Source organism: Gekko japonicus, unplaced genomic scaffold, assembly GCF_001447785.1.
Source record: "Gekko japonicus isolate JY-2015 unplaced genomic scaffold, Gekko_japonicus_V1.1 scaffold510, whole genome shotgun sequence".
Classification (NCBI taxonomy): Eukaryota; Metazoa; Chordata; class Lepidosauria; order Squamata; family Gekkonidae; genus Gekko; species Gekko japonicus.
The window spans coordinates 78785-88889 of NW_015165250.1; the positions used below are offsets into that span (position 1 = coordinate 78785).

The following is a 10105-nucleotide window of genomic DNA, read 5'->3' on the forward strand; positions in this document are numbered from 1 at the left end:
CAAGACCACGGCCATACAGCCCGAAAAATCCGCAACAACTAATGAACTCCGGCTGTGAAAGCCTTCGACAACATATTAGGAAGAACTTCCTGACAGAGTGGTTCCTCAGTGGAATAGGCTTTCTTGAGAGGTGGTGGGCTCTCCTTCTTTGGAATTTTTCAGAGGCTAGATGGCCATCTGACAGCAATGCTGATTCTGTGAACTTATGGAGATCATGAGAGGGAGGGCAGAAAGGACTGCATCAGTGCTTAGTTCTTGTGATCCTTTCTTACATGCCCAGGGAAATGCTGATGGCCACTTTGAGGTCAGGAAGTAATTTTTCTCCAGGTGTGTTTGGCTGGAGATCCTGGAGGGGTTTTTTTCATCTTCTGGGCGTGGAACAGTAGTCTCTGGGGGTGTGGAGAGGGAGGTATTTGTGAATTTTCTGACTGTCCAGGGGGTTGGACTAGATGACCCTGGAGGTCCCTTCCAGCTCTATGATTCTATGAAATGGGGAATTTTCTGGCTCACCCTTTGCACTGAGCCTCTATGACTTTTCTGGATTTTCCCCAAGTCTATGATAATTTATAAATATTGGGCAGCCACAAAGGTACACAGTATTCTAAATGCATATATAAACTTTATGATACTGGTTGTTTGAATTCATTATTCCTCAACACTGAACTTGACTTTTTATGTTGTAGCATACTACAATACAATTTGATTTTATTATTTTATTAACTTTTTTTTAAGCTCACCCTTCTTCCAAGGAGTTCATGTTAGCATACATGGCTCTCCTCTACTTTGTTTTATCATTAATAATTGAGTATCTACATTCTAAAAGCCAGTCACTTCTCAATCCGATCAATGTTTACTTGATAGAAAGGGCACTGTACTCAGGAATATAAAACTGATTTATTAAAAGTAATTGCATACCACTAAAACACATTTTAAAATGTAAAACATCTATTAAAACAATGTTTCACAGTTATTAAGACTTGACAAAGTTATTGGAAGTAATGAAGTACATATCTATAATTTTACACATATATAGGTAAAATTGTAAAGGGCAACTTTCATCACAGTGTGCTTGTCTCTGCCCCGTCCCCAGTCTATATTGCCACAAATTTTGCAACTTGCTAATCATCTTCAACACCATTATATTAGAAATGTACAGGAAATAGATTCACATAAAGCAAAACTCCATTTTCCAGGTTCGAGGATAAGGCAGGAATTCTGTAGTATTTAATATGAAAACTCTTCCTTCTCAGGTCTATATTTTTAATGCCCTGAATATTTTCTATTGTTTTACTTTTGTCTCAGATCATTAAAAGCCTTTGTGCATCACTAAATTAAGCAGGACTTTCTCCTGTATAAGTATGCATATGTCAGGGGAACAGAAAACGCTGTCAGCATAACAAATCTTGGAGGACATTTGCAGGTAGCAAAATGGTAAAACTTTGCTCTACACTGCCTTGATCCCACAGATAGCTTATTTATTTGTGTCATTTATAGTCTGCCTTTCTCACTTAGACTCAAAGCAGTGAGTCAATACAATCGACACATTGGACCTTCAAATGCAATAGGATTAGGGTTGTAGAACCAACCAGAAATCTAAAAACAGAACTGGCGCAAAGCATATGTATTAACATAACATATTAAATGATGCAAAATTCCATAGTAGATTCTAGTTTCAACAAGCTATACACAGTAGTGTAAATCATAGTCCCTAATGATTCTTCTTGTACATTAGAACCAACCAGAAATCTAAAAACAGAACTGGCGCAAAGCATATGTATTAACATAACATATTAAATGATGCAAAATTCCATAGTAGATTCTAGTTTCAACAAGCTAAACACAGTAGTGTAAACCATAGTCCCTAATGATTCTTCTTGTACATATAGGTTAACAGGGTCCCTTGCAGGCTAATATTGAGCAACGCAAAGAAAACAATCCTATTACACAAGATGTGACAAAATAGCAGTTGTTAAAAGGAAGGAAGAGTGGGATTGTTTTTATATTTTGAATACATTTGTTCTACCTGGTCAGCCAATGTGTTAAAATGACTGCAGCACATAGTTTAAAATGTTCTCTCCCTGGACCTGGAACAGTCTTCTGTTCCTACAACTATGTAACAGCATTTTAAGAGTCCAGTGGCACCTTTAAGACCAACAAAGGTTTATTAAAGGTATGAACTTTCTGTGCATGCACACTTTTTAAAATATTTGATTGTATTTGAAAAAGTCTGCATGCCCACAAAAGCTCATACCCTGAATAAACCTTTGTTGGTCTTAAAGGTGCCACTGGACTCTAAATTTGCTCTACTGCTTCAGACCAACATGGCTGACCACCTGGAACTAACATTTTAGGAGTGTGAGATGTACAAATTACACCAATAGGCCACAACAAATGCCCAAGTTTAACCTGAACAGCTGTATATGCATATAACTTGGAACCTGATCCTATCTGTGGCGAAATATGAGGCAGAAATGTGCTTTGTTATGCCAGAGCTACATATTGTTATCACTATATTGCATAGGATACAGAACTTCAGAATCACACCCATATAAGAAACGAAGATGGTGCCCTCTTATCATAGCTGTTCAGTTGCTGTATTCAGGACTGCACAAAGGTATGCAAGCCAAATTGTGTGTATTGGTGTTTAATTTCAGAACTGTTTGCAACTAGGTTTCTTCTTCCCCTAGTGACTCATGTAGCCTGATCACGGATCCTCATGAATTCATATGATTTTTACATTGAAACAAAATAAAACCACCATAATACTGTAGACAATGTGTTAGTCTATAGGGGGCACCACAAAAATCACGCATCCACAGATTCGTGGCACCACAACAGCGCAAAAACATGATTCCAAAGCACGGATCCTCATGAATTCATATGATTGTTACGGTATGATGGTGGTTTTATTTCCTTTCAATGTAAAAATCATATGACTTTTACCCAGACCCTTGGAAAAGCAAAATTAGGTATCTATTACCCGCTTTTTTTGTAAATCCCGCTTTCAGCAGCAGGGAATTCTCTCCTCCTAACTTTCTCACAACGTTCCCCTAACGAAACAGCCTTCCGCCTAGGAACACGGAAAGGTACTCTTCCTTCTGGAACTGCGTGGCACGCGGTTATTCGCTCGCGATTTCGCCCCTCTGGTCTCCTCCGCCCAAGAGTTGTACTCTTCTACGTCGTTGCCCAGACAACAGTAGAGGAACCAACCGAGCCAGCACTCCATCCGGGTTACCAGGAAAGCCGGTCAAAGATCACCGCCCACTTCTTACTTGCCGCTGGTACCATGGGTGTACACGCATTTGTTTACATTTATTTACGCTGACCTCGAGCGATGTTTGTGCTAACTGGCGCGGCGGCTGCTACATCCGGGTGCTTTAACTTATTGCTTCCGGTTCGCGAAGAGCCCGAGCGGCCGGATTCTGGTTCCGGTGCGGCTCGTTCCCGCGACTCTTGTTGAGGGTGAGAGAGGGTTATTGCTCTCCGTTCTTTGGCTCAGCTGATGCTTGGCGGAGCGGAGCGGAGCGCTGCGTGCTGGCTTGTCTGTGGGAGCTGCCTGGGCTGCAGCTGCTGGTACTGTTATCCTTGCAGAGTGGGGTGCTTCTCCTTGTCCCAGTTCACGTGAGGTCGGTCAGAGCAAAAAGGGCTAAGCCTTGAAGCAAGGAGTGCTCCAATGAGCCTGCCCCTCATAGGCCCGCTGGCAGAGTTGTTAGGGCTAGACTCTGAGAGACCTTTACCTTCGAAGCTGTATTTCTATACAGATTGATTGGGGAGTTTCTTGAATTCATTGGGATTACTTTGGTGTAAAGATGCATAGGATTGGGTTGTAAATGTTTATATGGCAATCTTCTAGGCAGGGTTTAAAAAGAAAACTGACGGGTTATGGAGTTTATGAGGGTGAGTGGTATAGAAAGTAAAATCCTAGTAGGTGTGGCTGTCTACACCTCTGCTGCACGAAGTGAAAAGTACACCTGGTAGAGGTCTGCTCCCTGTGTAATTCTTCCAAGGTAAAGATAACTTCTCAGGACTGTTAAAATTCATAGTCTTGAGTTTGAAAGCAAAGATTTTCTGAAATAAAAGGCAACTTCTTAACACTAGAATTTCAGCATTGCTCTTATGCTGTAGAATATAATGGTGATGGTTATTTCAAAACACTCCACTCCAATCAAATGTGCTGTTAGGTTGGAGATTTAGTGCACCCCATCTGGAAATGAATGGTCCTGGTATCTTAAGTGGTAGTTGTGTATCAAGATGAAAGTCTCTTGTACTCTAACACCCAACTGGAAGTGCATGAATAGCAGAAAGCAAAAAGTTCTTGGATGCTTTTCAACTGGACTAAGCATGTAGTGATCCTGAACAGACACTTTTAGCCAAAGGATCAGGGACCAATGTTCTCTGAAGGACTTCACTAAACTTCCCCTGAGGAGTGATCATTGCCAATAAATTTGTAAGGTCCAGCATCGAGGTTGTAAATGGTTGGTTACTTCTGATATAATTTGTGTTGGCAGAAGAAGTATATGATTCTTTGTTGTTAAAAGCTTGTGTTCTTATTGTGCGGTCTGACATTAATTAAGCTAGCTGCTGCGAGGCTTGCTGTGACCATCTCATGATGCTGTTAGTTTAGCTGGGCAGTCCTGTCCAGGTACTATAACTGGTCTGCACTAAACTGAGGAAGCATTAGATTGTAACTTGGTGATTGTAACTACTAGACACCAATGGAAGGGAAATTTCTGACAATTTCTCTTCCCCCCCTTTCTTTAAATGAGTCTCTGAAGCATTTTTCAGATTTGTATAGTTTCTCACAGACTATTGAGATCTTTAGTATATAGTATTCAGGCTGCTTTTCCAGCAAACTGAATTGTTAGAGTTCTGAAATTGTCACTTTCTGTTTCTTCACAGGTTTATTTTGAGCATATGTTACAAAGATGGCTGTCTCTCTTATTATAAAATGGGGTGGGCAAGAATTCTTGATAACTACCTTGTCGGAAGAGGACACAGTGTTAGATCTCAAGCAGTCTCTGAAAGGTCTTACTGGAGTGCTGCCAGAACGCCAAAAGCTTCTTGGACTAAAAGTAAAAGGTAACTTAATTTTTTTTTACTGTTGTTCTGTGAAGTTGCCATGTAGATCTGGTTGCTGACTTGACTTGCACATATGCAGGGTCACTCACAGCATTTAATATTAATAAATTATTTTATTGATGATCTAGTTATTTATTTATTAATGGGGGCTATAGTGCAGAACTATTCCAATCTAAGAGCATTGACTGGAGTAACTTGTATAGGATTGAATTGTTCGAAGCCTACTTATCTTTTTTCTGCTGTCTTCTGCAATAAAAGATGATGTGCCCATCTCTTAAGCATGAATTAAAAATTACGTCCCGCGTTCTTTTTCAGAATTTCAGCAACAATCAGGCACTAAATGGTCCATTAGAAATTGCAATGGTCCACCAATGCACTGTGATCAACCTACTACTGACCCTTATTCTAAATTACTGAATGTGATACCAAAAAAAGCATCCCGAGAACTCTGAAGCTAGTTCTGTGAAGCTTAGGGAACTTGAGATGTACATCTTTTAGTTCACTACTTTTACTGTGGGTAGTTTTAAAAGGCTGTGTAATATGGCATCAAGGCCAGCTGATCAAAGAAAAAATGACTGTAATTCTGCTGGGTTAGCAAAAGCTCTTGCATGAGTTTAAGCAACTCTTTGGGACCTGGTTGAAATTACCAGCCTTTGCTGAACCTTTAAGTATTCAAAGTGGGCTGCTTCATTCAGACAGTTCTGTTCTAAAGAAGTCTGGTAACTTTGTTTGGTTTGAACATGGTATGCTTTGTTGGTTTTATTGTAAAATTTGAAAATGGTTTAGCAAGCCAGTTTTCTGTTTTGCTGTTTTAATGGTTTGATTGCTTTTTATATGATTATATTTTCTATTTGATTATACATTTGTATATGTACTAGCTTTGATCTTTCGGGAGGAAAGGAAAGGTGGGTTGTAAATGTAACTGAATAAATATTGAGGCTATGTCAGAGAAAAGAGTTTTCTCTGATTACAATAGGTTATTAAATCAGTACACATGTTTTCAAGAGACTATATGTTGCAGGTTAAAGAAGAGAAGAATGTCAGCAGAGGCAATTGGTTATTTTCACTGAGGAAATTGTGATCTGTTTATTTTATAGGCAAGCCAGCAGAGAATGATGTTAAGCTTGGAACACTAAAACTGAAACCAAATACTAAAATTATGATGATGGGGACACGTGAGGAAAGCTTGGTAAAATACCTATTTATTTATAAAAACAGTATTGGTTGTATTCTAACTAATGGTAGGGGAAAGCTCTGGTAATTAGTAGGGCAGTCAACAGACAGTTGCTCATTAATGACTGAAGGGCCTGCTTTTATACCCATAAATGAGAACCTGCCATGTAATTAGTATACATGATATATTTCAGTTGATATAAAGGGACAGTTTGCTCAGAATGCAGGGGGTATATATGGGGTTGGATCCAGCCAACTTTTTAACTTAATCCTGCCCAATTCCCCTGCTTACCACAGCCCCCATCCCACATGACTTTTATCCATGCAGATCCCATCATTTCCAGTGTAGCATTGTTTTGGGTGGTCAGAGATGACCCCCATCCCTTTTTCACCAGTTGCAGAGCTTACGGGTCCAACCCATGGTGTATGTTGAAGTGTGCTCTTTGGAAAGCAAGAGATAATTATTTTCATTTATACCCAGACATATCCCACAGGCTGACCACAGCCTAATAACAACAGTATTAATAATCCTTTATGAAGTAGTGCTTTCTGTATTCAGAACACTTCACACGTGTTAACTTGTGGTAAGTCTTTACAGCAGCCCTGTAAGATATGTAGTGGTATTATCCCCTTATTGCAGATGGTAGACTGTGAGAGCATGGATTTCATAAGACCACTTACAGGGCAATTCTGTGCAGTTACTCTAGTCTAATCCTATTGAAATCAGTGAATGTGGGCTGGAGTAATTCTGCATAGGATTGTACCATTCTTCTTAGCTTGTGCATTTTAAAAGGTCCTTCCACTTCAGACAAATCCTCATATTCTGGAAATCTCTCTAGTATCCCATTCCTCACTCATTTTCTGAATTCAAGGATGCGTCTTTAAATTTTAATTTAGTTTTTTTTCAGTACTGGTACATTTAGAAACACCATAAACATCCAAAATTCCAAACAATTGCCCTTTCCTATATTGCTTTCTCTATTCATGGGATTCTTGCCTCCCTAACATAACAATTCTCTCATTCAGATCTTCCCTTGCTCCAAACCCAGTTCATTCATCCTGCTAATTATATGAATCTTGTAGCCAGATAATTGTTCCCCACAACCTCAAGATAACAGCCTGTCTTCACAAGTAGTCAAAAGCGTATAGGTTATTTAAAATCTCTTCATGTCTCTTCCCTCCACCCTCTGCTTTAACTTTTTTATGTCCCTGCTTATATGATTTTGTTCCTTCCCATTCTTGTGTTTATATGTCTTATTAATTTATTGATTTGTTGCTTTAAAAAAAATATCCCAAGGCACTATTTTATATAGTATGATACAGTTTATTTATGAATACTGCTCCTAAATGAGATAATGCCTCCATTAAAAATATAGTGTTTGGGAAGGGGATGAGTAATTCATTGTGAATCATTTTTCTGTACAAGTTTGTTTTCATTCTTCTTTTAAAGCAAGTTTGTTTTCATTCTTCTTTTAAAAAAAATCTTTCTGATAGGAAGATGTCCTTGGGCCACCCCCTGACAATGAAGATGTGGTCAATGATTTTGATATTGAAGAGGAAGTTGTTGAAGTGGAGAACAGGTGAGTTGTAGCTACTTTGAAAAATAAATTATATGTAAAGCTGAGAGAGTGGTTTTCATAAGACCACTTACAGAGCAATTCTGTGCAGAGTTACTCCAGTCTAAGCCTATTGAAATCACTGAACTTGGACTGTTTACACTGTTTGTGCTTAGGGAAGAGAATCTACTAAAAATCTCTCGCAGAGTTAAAGAGCACAAAGTGGAAATATTAAATCCTCCAAGGGAAGGGAAGAAATTATTGGTTCTGGATGTTGACTACACCCTATTTGGTGAGTAGTGTGTCTCTTTTTCAAAAATCACTGTATACCTGTATGTTTATCTCCCCCAGTGTTCCCAGCCCTGTAAATTTCTTTGAAATTGTTTCAGTGCAGTGACACAGGTGTGCTTGATCTTGGTTTTGTCTCAGAAACAAGGAACACAGCTATAGTTTTTGAAAAGTCTGCTTTTTAATCTCAGTAATCAATCTCAGTCTCACCTACAGGGCACCACTAAGGGGATATAGGTATTAAAGTTACGTAAAAGCAAAAAAAAAACCCTGCAAAACCCTTGATTCTAAAAATCTGTGAGTTGGTTCTTGGCTCCCTTGGGTAGAGTCACATGCCTGTGCAGGGACACAAGTAACGGGGGAAAAGGATACTGCTGTTCAATGGTGATCTTAGGCTACCAAAGTAAATCTGCCACCTGTCTTCTCAGACCATAGGTCATGTGCAGAGACTGGAGTTGAACTGATGAGACCGTACTTGCATGAGTTCCTGACATCTGCGTATGAAGACTATGATATTGTAATCTGGTGTAAGTTGTTTACTTTGTGAACTGAAAGTGTTTTTTTATTGAGTTGCTGTTGTCATTTGCAGTATAGCAATCTGCTGAAAACTACACTTGCATCTTTGTTGTATTGTGCAGTGCTTGAACAACCAGTTTATTTGTCAGTTATGAAAGATAAGGTATTTTAAAGAGTTAGGTCCTGTTAGACAGCACAGAATCCTTAGTCAAATGGAAATGATGAGAACATTATGAACATAAGAAGCCCTGCTGGATCAGACCAGTGGTCCATCTAGTCCAACATCCTGTCTCACACAGTGGCCAACCATTACCTCTGGATGGCCAACAACAGGTCATAGAGGCCGAGGCCTTCCCTTGATGATGCCTCCTGACTCTGGGATTCAGAGGCTTAATGCCTCTGAATGTGGAGGTTCCCCTCAGTTACCATGGCTAGTAGCCATTGATAGATTTATCTTCCATAAATCTATCTAATCCCCTTTTAAAGCTATTTATTCCTGTGGCCGTCGCTACATCCTCTGGCAGCGAATTCCACATTTCAATCACTCTCTGTGTAAAGTAGCATTTCCTTTTGTCTGTCCTGAACCTACTGGCCATCATTTTCATTGGATGCCCTTGAGTTCTAGTATTTTGGGAGAGGGAGAAAAATGCCTCTTTGTCAACTCTCTCCACCCCATGCATAATTTTATAAACCTCTATCATGTCCTCCCCTTAGTCTCTTTTCTAAACTGGAAAGTCTCAGTCTCTTCAGCCTTTCCTCATAGGGAAGATGCTCCCACCCAGGGCTATTTTGGGGCAGGAACGCACAGGAACGGAGTTCCGGCTGGCTCCTGAGTTGGCCACGCCCAGCAGGAGCTCATTAGCATAATAGGCCACCCCTAACAGCAGAAACTCATTGGAATTGGCTACATCAGGGGTGTGTGGCCTAACATGCAAAGGAGTTCCTGCTACAAAAAACCGCCTGGGTTTTGACAACAAACAAGGTAAACAGAATAAGAAGCAAAAGGTGGGTATGGCTGGATGACCACACTTCTGGTAACATGGGGGTATGGCCTAATATGCTAATGAGCTGTACTATCAGGGGTGTGGCCTAATATGCTAATGAGTTTCTGCTGTTGGGTATGCCTTATTATGCTAATGAGTTCCTGCTGGGCTTTTTCTACAAAAAAAGCCCTGCTCCCACCCCCTAATCATCTAGGTTGTCTTCCTCTGTACCAGGGGTCATTTTACAGAAAAAGAGCTGCAGGAGCTCATTAGCATATGGTATACTAATGAGCTACTAGGCTGTTAGCATATGCCACACCCCCAGACATCACCGGAAGTGATGTCAGAATGGGAAGCAAAAGGGGTGGGAGGCATCTTCAAAAGCCTCCCCTTCCCTTCCCCTGCTGGCCTTCGGAGGGGGGGCGAAGAGAGAAGGGGTTTAAAGTTTAAACCCCTTCTTACTAGAGTTGGGCCACAGAAGGAGAAAAGAGGGAAGGAAAGAGTCAGAGT

At 40.2% G+C, this 10105-nt stretch overlaps 1 protein-coding gene across 4 annotated transcripts in view; it reads left to right on the forward strand.

Annotated features, from left to right (window-relative positions):
- Window positions 1-3399: 3399 nt before the first annotated feature.
- UBLCP1 (ubiquitin like domain containing CTD phosphatase 1) overlaps window positions 3400-10105 on the forward strand; it is a 27536-nt gene continuing 20830 nt past the window's right edge. For 2 of the 4 annotated variants that reach the window (XM_015410128.1, XM_015410125.1), the window contains exons 1-6: window positions 3400-3462; window positions 4900-5079; window positions 6177-6268; window positions 7747-7832; window positions 7985-8100; window positions 8525-8623. In XM_015410128.1, coding sequence (XP_015265614.1) covers window positions 4926-5079; window positions 6177-6268; window positions 7747-7832; window positions 7985-8100; window positions 8525-8623 — 547 coding nt within the window. In that variant the 5' untranslated portion in view covers window positions 3400-3462; window positions 4900-4925. Of the gene's footprint in view, window positions 3463-3484; window positions 3574-3594; window positions 3627-4899; window positions 5080-6176; window positions 6269-7746; window positions 7833-7984; window positions 8101-8524; window positions 8624-10105 lie in introns of those variants that run through there. The other 2 variants (XM_015410126.1, XM_015410127.1) reach the window with 2 other exon arrangements.